The following is a 14,441-nucleotide window of genomic DNA, read 5'->3' as shown; positions in this document are numbered from 1 at the left end:
GGTCTGTTGGTCTGTTTGTCATGGTTTCGCTACTTTAGGTACTTCCAGGTAAGCTAGGACGATGAAATTTGGCATACTTATCAGGAACAAGACCTAATTAAATTAGAAATTGTCGTTTCCCCGATTTGACCATCTGGGGTGGGGGGTGGGGGTACAGTTAAATCAGAAAAATTAGAAAAGGAGGTATTTTTTACTTTTGAACGGGAGATCGGATCTTAATGAAATTTCTCAACCTCTCATTTTAAATCCCGACCGGATCAGGTGACATTGGGGGTTGTGGTGGGGAAACCTAAATTCTTGGAAAACGCTTTGAGTGGAGGGATCGGGATGAAACTTAATGGAAAAATATGCACAAGTCCTAGATACGTGATTGACATAACCGGAAGGGATCGGCTCTCTTTGGGGGAGTTGGGGGGAGGGTTAATTCTGAAAAATTAAAAACATGAGGTATTTTTAACTTATGAAGGAGTAATCGGATCTTATTGAAATTTGATGTTTCGAAGGATATCGTGTCTCAGAGCTCTTATTTTAAATCATGACCGTATCCGGTGACATTGGGGGAGTTGGGGGGGCCTAAAATCTTGGAAAGCACTTAGAGCCGAGGGATCGGGATGAAACTTGGTGAGAAAAAAAATTAAAAGTCCTAGATACGTGATTGACATAACCGGAACGGATCTGCTCTCTTTGGGGGAGCTGGGGGGGAGGGTTAATTCTGAAAAATTAGAAAAAAATGAGGTATTTTTAACTTACAAAGGAGTAATCAGATCTTAATGAAATTTAATGTTTGGAAGGAAGTAATGTCTCAGAGCTTATTTTTGAACCCCGATTGGATGTGGTGAGGTTGGGGGAGGGCACCCTAAAATTTTGGAAAACGTATATAGTGGAGGGATCAGGATGAAACTTGGTGGGAAAAATAAGCACAAGTCCTAGATACGTGATTGAGATAAACGGAACGGATCTGCTCTCTTTGGGGAGTTGGGGGGGGGGGGTAAATTCTAAAACATTAAAAAAATGGGGTATTTTTAACTTATGAAGAAATGATCGGATCTTTATGAAATTTCACATTTAGAAGGACCTCGTAACTCAGATCTTTTATTTTAAATCCCGACCGGATCCAGTGTCATCAGTTGGAGGGGGGGGGCGGAAATCTTAGAAAACGCTTAAAGCGGAGAGATAAGGATGAAACTTGGTGGGAAGAATAAGCACAAATCCAAGATACATGACTGACATAACAGGACCGTATCCGCTCTCTTTGGTTGAGTTTGGGGGAGGGGGGGTAATTTGGAAAAATTAGAAAAATGAGATTTTTGTAACTTACCAATGGGTGATCAGATCTTAGTGAAATTTGATATTTAGAAGGATCTTGTGCTTTATAACTCTCGTTTTAAACCCCGACCAGATCCAGAAACATTCGGGAGAGTTGGAGGGGGAAACCGGAAATCTTGGAAACCGGAAATTTTGGAAAATGCTTAGAGTAGGGAGATCGGGATTAAACTTGATGGGAAGAATAAGCTTAAGTTATAGATACGTGATTGACATAATTGGAACGGATCCGTTCTCTTTGGGGGAGCTGCGGGTTGTTAATTTGGAAAAATTAGAAAAAATTAGGTATTTTTAACTTAAGAACGGGTGATCGGATCTTAATGAAATTTGATATTTAGAAGAAACTCATGTCTCAGAGCTCCCGACCAGATCTTTTGAGATTGGGGGGAGTTGGAGGGGGAAACTAGAAATCTTGGAAAACGCTTATAAATGTTGTAGATTCGTGATTGACTTAACCGGACTGGATCCGCTCTCTTTGGGAGAGTTGGGGGGCGAGATTCAGTGCTTTGGCGAGTTTGGTGCTTCTGGACGTGCTAAGACGATGAAAATCGATAGGTGCGTGTTAGGGAGCTGCACAAATTGAGGTGATAAAGTTGTTTTCCCTGATTCGACCATCTAGGGGGCTGAAGGGAGAGAAAAAATTAGAAAAATTGAGGTGTTTTTAACTCATGAGTGGGTGATCGGATCTTAATGGATTTTGACATTTAAAAGGACCTGATGTCTCAGAGCTCTTATTTTTAATCCCTACTGGCATTAAACCTCTGATTTTCCTTTTAAAACAATCTATTGATTCTTATAATTTTGCTAGAGCTCATGCCCAATGAGCTCTTGGCTCTTCCGACCTCGTCACAAGTGCCATATGAGCTCTTAGCTCTTGTTCTGGTATACCATATAAGGATAAGACCTTTGCTAACGCTCTTCTATCAACAGAATTGAAAGCTTGCTCATAATCGATATTACTGAGGACCAGAGGTGTTTGACAACTAAGGAACTTCTCAATTATTAACCTAAGAGTGAAGACATGGTCGACACATCCTCTACCTTTTCTAAAACTGCACTGTTCTTCCATTAAAACTTTGTCTTCAGCTTCTCTCAGTCTAAAAAGTATCATATTACTAAGTAATTTGCTACCTACAGAGATCAAACTAATGCCTCGATAATTAAGACACTCACTCTTGTCACCTTTCTTATACAGTGGTTTAATTAAGGTTTTCCTAAAATCATTAGGTACTTCCCCCTTTCCAAAATCACATTCATAATCTTCAGTAGCGTATTTCTAGCCTCAGAACCAACATATTTTAGAAACTCATTTATTACACTGTCAGCAACTGGAGCCTTATTATTTTTTAATCTTTTTAGTACTGTCGCTAATTCTTCCTCACAAAACAAATCTTCCTTCACATCCAAGGTATCACAAACTTTTTCATTTTCATCTATATCTTTTCCTGCAACTGTATCTCGGTTTAGCACATTCTAAAAATGTTCCGCCCATCTTTCTTTAACTTTATCCTTATCACTAATTGTGACCCCATTCCTATCTTTAACTGGGACTAGTCCGGGGTGACTACTCCCTTTCAATTTATTAACATGCCAGTATAATATTTTACTATTATGCCGTCTAGCTGCATCTTCCAGATCCTCAGCAATTTTATCCATGGCTTCCACTTCACATCTCCTTAGTTCATATTATAATGCTTTCTCCACTTTTTTTACATTCCTTTTGTTTTCATGCGATCTATCACTCAGATAATCCTTGTACAAACCCCTTCTACTCTCTATTAAACATAAAGCTTTTTCACTAATATTCCTAGTTGCGGTCTTAGCACTCTTCCCTAAGACACCATCAGCAACTTCAAAAATTGTTTTTCTAAAATTATTCCATCCATCTTCCACATTGTCAAATTTTAAACTCTCAAGTTTATTATTCAACTGTTCCTGGAAGGTTTTTCTAAAGTTTTCATCCTGGAGTCTACCAACATCATAGCTTTCTGGGAGGTAGTTACCCTTCCGAAATTTCAGCTTTAAATTAACCTTAGACACTACTAGATAGTGATCTTTACTTTTAACATCAATAACAGTACTTCAATACACCCTAGTATCTTTTATTGGTCCTGTTAATCTTCGGTTTACAATAACATAATTAATAAGGTTTGCTGTCTTAACATCACTTGAATACTATGTCAACTTATGGGCCATTTTGTGACCAAACACTGTATTGGTTATAACTAGGTTGTTATACCTACAAAATTGCAAAAGTCTATTGCCATTACTGTTTTCTTTTCTTACACCAAATTTACCTAGGCTAGGATACCATCTATCCCTATTTCTACCAACCTGGGCGTTAAAATCTCCAAGCAAAACATCATATTACTACCTGGTACCCTGTCTATTTGCTCCTGTAACTGTAAGTAAAATTCATCTGAGTCACTAGTATCTCCGTCAGTTGGTTCAACAGGGGCATATACTACTATAACTGATACCCTGAACTTTTTAGTCATAAAATGAGCAGTTAGTATTCTATTATTAATACCTTCCCTGCCTAAACAAGACTTACCAGCTTCCTTATTCATCATGAGCCCTACTCCCTGTCTATGTACCCCATCCTTCCTGCCTGATTAAACAAATTCTATGTCGCCTAATTTCATGCTTCCTACCCTTAGTATATGAGTTACATAAACTCCTATTAAATCCAGTTTGAACCGTCTTACTTCGTTAGTCAAAATGTAGATACGATAGTCATTTTCTAACGTCGTCACATTCCAAGTTCCAATTTTCACTTTCTTCAAATCTTTGAGATTGTTTTGGCCTCAGGAAAAGCAATGATCCTGGAATACCAGTGCAGGATAGGGACCAACATATCTTCTCAAGTCTACACCGAAGCGCTTAAGCCGGCATAGAACCAGGCAGCAAGAAGTCCCTGGGACCTCCAGTAACTTGGAGGCTTTGTGCAATGCTGGGCCCATCATGGTCACAACATGGTTTTCAGCCCTTGGTGATGCTCTTCTATCAACAAGAGTCGAAATCCTGTACAGACAGTCCCAAGTCTGTTACCTCAGACTCATTATATATTCATGCCTATAAATATTATGCTACTACATGGAGGCAACCCATAGTATATAAATTAGCTAGGAAGAGGTTTTTCAGCCCGAAAACGCCCATCAAAACAAACCAAGACCAGAAAAATATACAATCATCAGAATCCCCTGCAAGTGCTGCGTTGTTTACTAGACTATGATTTCTTTAGGGGGCGCCACTCCTCAAGTGGGAAAAGTCGACCGCAACTATCCCAGTCTTGCAGGTACCCCGAAAGGGTCGAGGCAGCCCTTCACAGAGGCCGTTGTCCATAGCTCTGGATCTTACGCCCTGTCGCCATTGTCCTCCTATAGAGGATCCTCCCACGATGGTGTTCTGTATCACCATGCAATTTAACCCATTATTTGGAGAAGGTTTGTAACTCATGGGACGTTTGGACACGCCAGTGGGCCCTGTTGAGTGTAAATTTGAGGGGCCTTCTTTCTCCTCCACCTGTATTTATGGCCCCAGGAGAGAGTGCCCCAGTTTCTATTATGGACCCCCCAGGGACAAGGTCCTTCTTGGTCTGTGTCACCTATGGAGGTACTCTACATATCTGTAGGGCATTCCCCTATCTGTTGTCTTCTACCAAAACCTAGCATGATTATCTTATAATTAACTAACTAATGCAACTAATATTTAGTTACAGTAAATTGCAACTTTACTTTTAATTTAGACTGTAAAGTAAAGAATAAAGATAACACATAGAAACTCTGTTGTCCTCTGCCTAAACCTAGCATGCCAACTAATCATTAACTAATTAATACAACTAATTAATAGTTGTAATAAATTGCAACTTTCCTTTTAATTTATACCCTAAAATAAAGAAAACACAAAAAAGCTCTATTGTCCTCTATCCAAACCTAGCATGTTAACTAATAATTAACTAATAAATAGCCAATTTGGCCTGATTGAAACATCTCACAAGCCATCCTTATAGGATTTAAATTAAGAGGAATACTTATGAGAAACAATGCTAGTAGACGTAAAAAGCCAATTTGGCCTGTTTGAAACATCTAACATGCCACATCTTATAGAAAACACCTTAGAGAATATAAATTAAGAAGAATACTTATTAGTAAACTATGTTTTTTTATTTACTCAGATTCAAATTGTCCTCAAATTGTCCTTTTTTAAGTATATGTCCCCTTTTCCTTCTCTTCTGGTATGATCTTCTTACCTCTCTTAAATTTTGCTGTGTTGTCTCTCATAATTTCGTCTCTCTTAATTTGTAGTTTCAAATAAATTATCATCAGATTGTTTTTGGTGCCCGTCTTACCAACGGTATTTCAAACAGTGAGGTGTACAAAAAAGGAGTTCAATTCCACTTTATTGGGTTATAATAAGAGAAAGGTTAAGATGGCGAGGACACGTTCTTCAGATGAAGAATGGCATATTGCCAAAGATTGACCAGGTTGAGCAACCATCCAGTGTCAAACAGGTTGAAAAGCAGGTCATTCCTGAATGGGGTGGATGGATGTCATTATGGAAGATCTAAAGAACATTGGAACTTCTTGGGATGGCGCAAAGAGGGATGCTCTAAATAGATTAGGATGGAGGAGGAGTATGTGTAGCTGTCTTGCCCTTAGATGGTGTGGTACTGCAGTGATTTGTTATTAGTTGTAGTAGTTTAAATGAATAAAAGCTGGTTGTAGGTACATAAATTATAATGCGAAATTTCTGATTGATCTTTTCTTCTTTCCTTATGCTTTGGTTGAATGACTTCACTTGTCTGTCAGATCTGTCACTTGTCTCATATTTTGGCTGTATGATTATTTATATGCATTACTTTTGTAGGTCGAAAAAAGAGATCGTCACGACGGAAAAGCTCAGAAAAGGAGCCCGAGAAAGATCCTGTCAGAGCTGTTGATGAATCAAGTCAAGATTCAACTTCGAAAAAAGAGAAAGCCTCTTGGAAAGATGAAATGATCTCCAAACACCCAAAGCTAGTGGACCTTGTGAAGTATTGGAAACCAGTGAAGGCTGATCCATCTGACTTCCAAGGATGGACTTACCTGCTCCAGTATGTGGACCAAGAGGTAAGCATGTGCTCATGTCAAGTTAATTTCCTCCCCCCCCCAAGTCAAAGCAAACACTGGTTTTATTACAATCATCTAAAATCATACTTTGCATTGAGTATCAAAATTGTTTTTTTTTTTCATCCTTTTATACTGATTTCATTATAACCTAAAAACTTTGGGGTTGATATCAGACTTGAATGGAAAAGTTCCAAGTCAAATGAAAAAAAAAAATTCTAGAAAGAACAACACCTGTGAATACTGTGGCAAGATATTTAACAATTGTTTGCAAAAAGCAAAGGGATGCCATAATCCACTTATGAGGGATACCTGCTCCCATATGTGGATCAAGAGGTAAGCATATGCCCAAGTTAAGTCGACTTCCTTCCACTTTTATCTATTTTATTTTATTTATTTCTATCTATATATTTTATATTTTATATATCTATATATTTTATTTATTTTTAATCTATTTTATTTCTACAGACAAAGCAAACAACGGAAAATCGCGAATTTTAGATAACTGTCTTTAATAAAAAAGTTAATTTTACTACAAACATTAAATAAAAATTGTATTGTGGAAATTACACTGAGGAACAAAATTGAAATTTTTTTCCGTTTATTTCATCCATTAAAATTTTTTTTAACCACTTTTTGTATAATAACTCTGCATAGGTAAATCTAACCTTGTTTCGGTTGAATCTTAAGCGTTGCAGGCAGAACAGAACTATAAAATCTATTCCAAAATGTTTATTAAAAACAGGGTTTTGAACACTGTATGAAAGCATTTATTACAATATTAAGACAGGTATTTTGTTCTTGTGTGTTTGTTTCTTCTTTTTTTTTCAAATTTTGTGCAGTTTATTTAATGATTTGCGAATGGAAGACAGGATTCTGTGTCTTTATCAAACCATTCATGGAAGGGAGCTGTGAACGAAGAGTGACCTTTGCCAAGAGTAAACTGAATCCTAAAAAACAAATAGAACTTTAATATTTAAGTAAGAAGAATTTGCTTCTTATGAGGATTCTAAATATGTAAGATCCATCAAGTTTATACCCATCAAAATTTATTACCAAAAAAGTTGGGCATAATTGCATAAAAGGAGAGGAAAAACTTCCTATCAAAAATTGTACAATCGAATTCAGTTTGATCGTTTTCCAGAGAGATTGCGTACGGTAGGTACCCAGCTGACTGACCGTATTTCAAACAGTAAGCTATACGAAAAGTGTGGTTCAAACCCGCTTCTAGGGCTATAATGAGAGAAAGTTTGAGATGGTTAGGGCACGTTCTACGGATGAAGGATGACAGATTGCAGGAGATTGTCCTTTTCTGCCAACCGTCTAGGGCTAAACGCAAAGCAGGTCGTCCTCTTTTGGGTTGGGAAGATGTCACAAAGAAAGATTTAAAGGAAATGTGAACTCCCTGGGAGGGTGTAAGGAGGAAGGCTTTGAAGAGATTGGGATGGAGGAGAAGCGTGCGTAACTGTGTTGGCCTCAGACGGTTTGGTGCTGCGGTGAATTGTAGTAGTATTAAAAACCTTAAACCAGAGGTTCAATTTGTATGGAATGAACAGCAGAGCATTCAAGAACATTTTGCGTATTTTCTTGAGAAGCTTTTTCTTTTAACCAATGGTCAGAGAAATATTACTTACTAAAAGCATGTTTTTAATTATTTAACTCTTAAGGAAAGAAACTATGACTTATATAATTGACTAATATAAGTTTGACTAATTTTTTCGGCCAATTTACGAGTCAAGGAAATATTACTTACTAAAAACATGTATTTAATTATTTAACTCTTTATCAAAGAATCTATGACTAATATAAGTTTGACTAATTTTTTTCGGCCAATTTACGAGTCAGAGAAATATTACCTACTAAAAATATGTCTTTAATTATTTAACTCGTAAGGGAAGAAACTATAACTAAAATACGTGAAATATAACTTATCACGAAGTAACATCAGTCATGAGTAGTTAAATTATTATCAAGAATGGCAAAGTATCTAATTACAATATTCAACAGCTATTTTGGAAGCTTTAGTTATTTTATTTTATTGACTTTCTAGAATGATGTAGAAGCCGCTCAAGAAGTCTATGATAGTTTTTTAAGTCGATATCCATACTGTTATGGATACTGGAAGAAATATGCAGACTATATGAAAAAGAAAGCAATGAAAAAAGACTGCGAAATGGTACGTTCTTTACAAGTACTTATAGTTTTAGCCAACATTGTTACTTTACTTAGTTATCATTAAATGACTAGATTGAATAATCATCAAGTGTCTTTCACCTTTTTATGGCTATTTTGATATTACTTTATGATATTGTTATATTATGTTATTGTTTAATAAAAATTTGTTCAGAACCTTAGGGAATGACACAATGCAGGTGTTCCATATCCCCCCCGAGAATGGGAACTTTACATTTGATAAATATGTACAAATTACAAACATACATCTCTTGTGATGGAACGACCTCGTGTTACATTCTAACCAGCCTACACAATTTTAAGAACGTCTTCGATGTATTGTTACTGATTTTGTTCCTAATCAGGGTGTAGCTGGAAATTTTCTCCTTTACTGTAAACTACGGGAACTTTCTAAAACTGGAATGTTTAATCTTCTGGGACGGAGGACATAACAAAATCGGTAATAATCAGTAACTCTAGAGAAAATCAGTTTGAAGGAAACCAGTTTATTCTTATCTATAAATACACCAAAGTTGCAAAACAATCTACCAAACCCAGCTAGCCCAGTAACTAGGGTAAATGAGAAAGGGCAAGGGGGCACTTGTCCACTATATCTTGTTGCTTCCTTCCCCCAGACTTTGAACAAATGACTTTTTTAGTATTTGCATTGATAAAAGTTAGAAAAAAAACCAATCGCCCTTAGCCCCTATATTTAAAAAAATACCTTTCTTTTGTAACTTCATTAGAAAAAATCCCCTCCCATTGTGCATTTCTATGAATCAGTTCCTCGGATCCCAATATAGGGGTCATAGGTTTGAGCTCAGCTTTGGTTTTTTTTTTCCCGTCAGTAAAAAGTAAATCTGGGTAAACTGTATTTATGTTTGACGAAATCTGCACTTGTGGTGTTAGAACAAAAGCGAAATAAAATTATTTTACGTGTTCAGGTTGATAAAGAATTCATTTAAAAGACGAGGAAGGGAGCTTTTATTGTCAAAAATACGTTTTTTCGATATTGTGGTTTTGATCCTTGTTCTGTCTCGCGGTTAGAGGATCAATTTGAAACTTTCATGGACACTTTTGACGGATTGGGGGGATGGGGGCTAGGAGGCTTTAAATTTTTTGGGAGTACGACAATACAACTTTTCTGATTATCAAAAAAGGTAATTTCTTTTTTACTCATGTTGTTTGACAAGCTTTGTCATTCGTATTAAATAGCACAATTTTTTATTTCATGGTTGTTTTTTTTTAAATAATCACAGGTTTGCAGTCCTCTCTGCCAAACTTTAACCCTTCTTCTTGATTCTGTTTTCATTTGTGGAGTTGTTTTCGTTGGAAATTTATAGCTTGGTTATTGGCTATAGCGGGGGGTGGGGGGGTGGGTGAGGTCCCAGTTGAAACACAGGGAGAACTACCCCAGTCCCAATGAGCAAAACACGCTTAATACAATCACAACATGCAAATACACATGATTATAAATTAAAAAATTCTAGGCTCCTCATTGGATTATTGAATTCTACGGAACTTCAATTGGCCCTTATTTAAAGTTGTTTTGGAAAGGGATGTGTATGGTCATGAGGCGGAAAATGGGCAATTTTAAGCCTAAAATTTAAAATTGGAGATTGGAAGAAATACGGAAATCACGAACCTAGGCGATGAACGTAGATCGCAGGGTTTTGAACGTAATCCAAAATTCTCATTCATGTTGCTCATCACTCTCGTAATTTTGGACCATAATCCTCAACAAAATGGTAATGGAATTACTATTCTAAAAAACTTGATCACAACTTTGGACCACTATTCTTGTGAAATTTTGATTCGTTGGAAATTTCAGTTTTACTGTCCTTGATGCTTTAAGAGCATACCTATGTACGTGTTGATAATACAGTGAGGTTTAAAAGCTCTTCGCTATGTTTTAGACTAGACAGACTACATAGTTTCTCTTACTTCTTGATATGTTTCAATGATCCCTTGCTTTCAGAGAGATGAAGTTCAAGATAATAATCAAGCTACTTGGAGGTAAAATTTCTGAGTAGCTTAATTTTGCTCTCAAAATGAACAACCATGGCGCGGGAATGAGAGCCGTCACGGTGTGGAAACAAATTACTTTGCTATTGCTCAGTTTGGACCCTTATAAACGTGTAACGAGGAAATAGTTGCTGGAAATGCGGACGCAGTTGAAGCAATTAGATCGGAAAAAGTGGACCTGTCAAAATATCATTTCGGAGTCAACAACCCCTAATTCAGGGTCTAAACGTGAGCATCATTGTTGGCTACAAGCATTTAAAAGTGAAAGCCTATAGGCTCCAGGCCTGCCGCTGCATTCGATGCTTATACTACCACATATCTAGGTCACATTTCCTCAAATTGAGAAAAATGTACCCGTTATATTGACTCCCATTCGGATAACAAGGAAAGCCCCTGCCGCGCTTTTGCGAATGTGTCAACTTTAATGATTGGTCCCCATCCCAAACTCAGCTCGTCATACCCTGCTATTATCCGTACTATGGAACAGTCAAGTAAAACACACCCAAGCCATTGAATGGAAGCTTTTTCATTTTTAGCAGCAATATATGTGGTTCATCTGTGCGTAGGCTGAATTTTGTGAATGTATGATTGTATGACATGCTGTGTTAACAGGAATATTTGATCACTGAAGCGAATACGCTTTAAGTGGTCCTGACTAATTTGCCGGACATGCGACGTGAAATAGTGAACTGAGAAGACCGAAAGGAGAATAGCGATAAAGGGTGATGAAAAACTTAGAATAGAGCTTTCTGAAATATGTAATTATTATGTATCCCTCCACATCCCGGAACCGAGTGGCTTCTTTTTAATGTAGGTCTATCTGCTAAATACTTACAGGACTTGGGTGTCTGAGACGAGATTCACAACAACGTGCTCGAGATTAGGGATGCACCAAAAGAAGGGCCGATGCTTAGTGCAACCCGGTGATTTAAATTGCAACCCATCTCTATCTGACATTTCTTGTCTCCTACCTTATGCCCAAATGTAAGAAATCATTAAATTTATCCACAGTACAACACTGAACCTCAAATCTAGACCACTTTTTCACAAACATTCCCTTACCCCTTCCCTTTTTTGGGCGATTGTGAATCAACCTCTAATGATCACTTAGGAACAGGCTTTGCGATCCCTTACTCTCACTTAAGGGCATCTCCTCCACCTACTTGATATATTAAAGGAGACTGGGTCCTCAATATTTAAACTACTATCATTTACGTACACAAGTAGTTGCCATTCCCAAGTCTGTTTGAAATTGATGATTATGGCACGATTGAAAATTTATTTAAAGCGGGTTTTAAATTTTGGTTACTGCAGAATCCGGTTTCTTCTTTACTAGGATTAGTTTTCACTTGGCAGTTTTTTTTTTCGAAACACGTTTCTAGATTTTCAGTTACGTTGGGCTATTGTTCGTTATAACCACATATAGCTAAACATACAGATACACCACAAATGCAGTTTTCTGATAAAAATTGTGTTTTTCTTAGTGACCCAATACGAATTTACAAAAAAACATATATACCAACGTTATTTTTCAAATGAGCCTTTAATCAGTTCTCTACGTCGTTATACACCCTGCTAACGCTCATGGAAAAAGGACACATCAGTGTCCGAGGTTAGGTATAATGATTAGGTATAATGAAGCTATAATGATTTTCTTAAATTTTTAACATGGAGGGTTGAAAATGTCTAGCCTACGGTTTTTGGTTAGGTACAATGAAGCTATAATGATTTTCTTAAATTTTTAACATGGAGGGCTGAAAATGTCTAGCCTACGGTTTTCGGTTAGGTATAATGAAGCTATAATGATTTTCTTAAATTTTTAACATGGAGGGCTGAAAATGTCTAGCCTACGGTTTTCGGTTAGGCATAATGAAGCTATAATGATTTTCTTAAATTTTTAACATGGAGGGCTGAAAATGTCTAGCCTACGGTTTTCGGTGAGGTATAATGAAGCTATAATGATTTTCTTAAATTTTTAACATGGAGGGCTGAAAATGTCTAGCCTACGGTTTTCGGTTAGGTATAATGAAGCTATAATGATTTTCTTAAATTTTTAACATGGAGGGCTGAAAATGTCTAGCCTACGGTTTTCGGCCATCATGTTTGCCTCCTTGCGGGTAAGCTATTAAAGAACAAACCATGGCTAATGCTAACGGAAAAAATGGCTAATGAAGAATTATCATTTAATTACTGCTCTTGAACGAGAATAATTTGGTGTACAAAAAAAAGTAGTAAAAAAAGTTGCTTAGGAGATTGTGAGAGAGTTTCAATAAGAGTCGTGTACTATGTTATCACAATAAATGTCTAGCTTATGGTTTTCGGCCATCATGTTTGCCTCCTTGCGGTTAACCTATTGAAGAACGGACCCTTGCTCATACTAACGGAAAACATAAAAACGCTTTAGATAAAACCTTCAAGTGATTAAGAATTACCATTTAAAACTGGCTGAGAGTGGTAACTAGTATTTCGACTAATCTTAATGATAAAGTTTGCTGTGGAAACAAATTTGTGGGAATTTCCAAAATGGCAAGAAAATCCAGTTAAATACTGTCAGATCGAAATAAAAATTAAAACCATTGGAATTACCATAGCTGAAAAACCCGTTTAGGATAATTGCAGTCCCCCGTCTTGAGCAGCAAACACCTTTTTCACATGGGACGCAGTGATTTTTTTTTGACACTGTTAAAACATCATAGAAAAATGTTTAAAGGCTCATTAAAAAGGAAATTGCTATGTGTACTCGCTTTTTGTAAGTGAAAAAACATTTATATATTAAATATAAAATGCAGTTTCTGACAAAAACTTAGTCTTCACATACAAGATGATGTAATTTACGTATCTTTTGAAAAGTTTCTTTTTTGGGTATGATGTCATATTTGAGAGACTCCTGCTTCCCTGTTGTTTGTTCTTTGCTATTCCAAGTAAGAAAAAGCTGAAATCTTTTTCGTATGTGTAATATATTTATGGTTGCCCCCTTGGGGGCGACCTAGTAAAGAATGGACTCTAATCTAAAGTAACCGAAAATTTGTGAATTCCAAGGGTATACTATTTATTTCTATCCGCAACCGCTTTTGAGGTTTTTTTTTCAAAATTCTGATAATTTTGTTTTCGTGGATATTTTTTACCTTTATATTCAAAATGGATATTTGCTATCCTCTCCGAATCAGTGTCAAATTTTTTCACTTGTACGTGCTGCGAAACCAGACGTGGGCGCCTTATCCGGTATGTAGAAGACTCCGTATGGTTGACTCCCATTTGTTGCGATCTTGTGCCAGACATTTAGCAAACCAGGAGCTAGCACCTCTCCCACTTGCTGCCAAACTTTCGAAATCCACCAATGGTATCGAGGTCGTTTTGGAAAGTTGCCCAACCAATAATTCAATTGATCGCCAGGGCGCGTGTGCCAATCTGGCAAAGGAGCAGCTAGAAGCATTTACTTGATTATGTGGTCATTGGGTCTTCTCAGAACATTATTTAAGAATTAACGACGCTTCTTGACTACTATGTTCTCAGGACATGGTCTAGCCAACGCAGTTTTTAAATCTTCTGCGTTTAGAAATTTATTTAAAAACTCGTTTCTTGACTTTTGTTTACTATGGACTGTGGTTGCTTTTTATTAGATTGCATTGGATCATTGGAGGGTTTTTATCGTTATCGTAAATTGCAGCAATAAATGCAACCTAGTAAGGAATGAAGCAGGGCCATAATAATGTTCTTCGTTGCCACTGTAGTTTAAACTCATATTCTCTGTTTCTGAAGAATAGAATCAATACCCAAAGTAATTTAGAAACTGAAAAAAAAAAAAATGAAAAA

General features: G+C 36.8%; 1 protein-coding gene across 1 annotated transcript in view; it reads left to right on the top strand.

Moving 5' to 3' along the window:
• The window catches only part of LOC136028697 (pre-mRNA-processing factor 39-like), a 62,182-nt gene that overhangs the window by 8,705 nt on the left and 39,036 nt on the right, over positions 1 to 14,441 (top strand). Inside the window, exons 3-4 of the mRNA XM_065706528.1 lie at positions 6,193 to 6,434; positions 8,482 to 8,607. Coding sequence (XP_065562600.1) covers positions 6,193 to 6,434; positions 8,482 to 8,607 — 368 coding nt within the window. The remainder of the gene's footprint in view (positions 1 to 6,192; positions 6,435 to 8,481; positions 8,608 to 14,441) is intronic.

The sequence above is a fragment of the Artemia franciscana genome, chromosome 7 (genome assembly GCF_032884065.1).
Source record: "Artemia franciscana chromosome 7, ASM3288406v1, whole genome shotgun sequence".
NCBI lineage: Eukaryota > Metazoa > Arthropoda > Branchiopoda > Anostraca > Artemiidae > Artemia > Artemia franciscana.
Note: the sequence above shows the minus strand (reverse complement) of the source record. Positions and strands in the feature narration are given on the sequence as shown.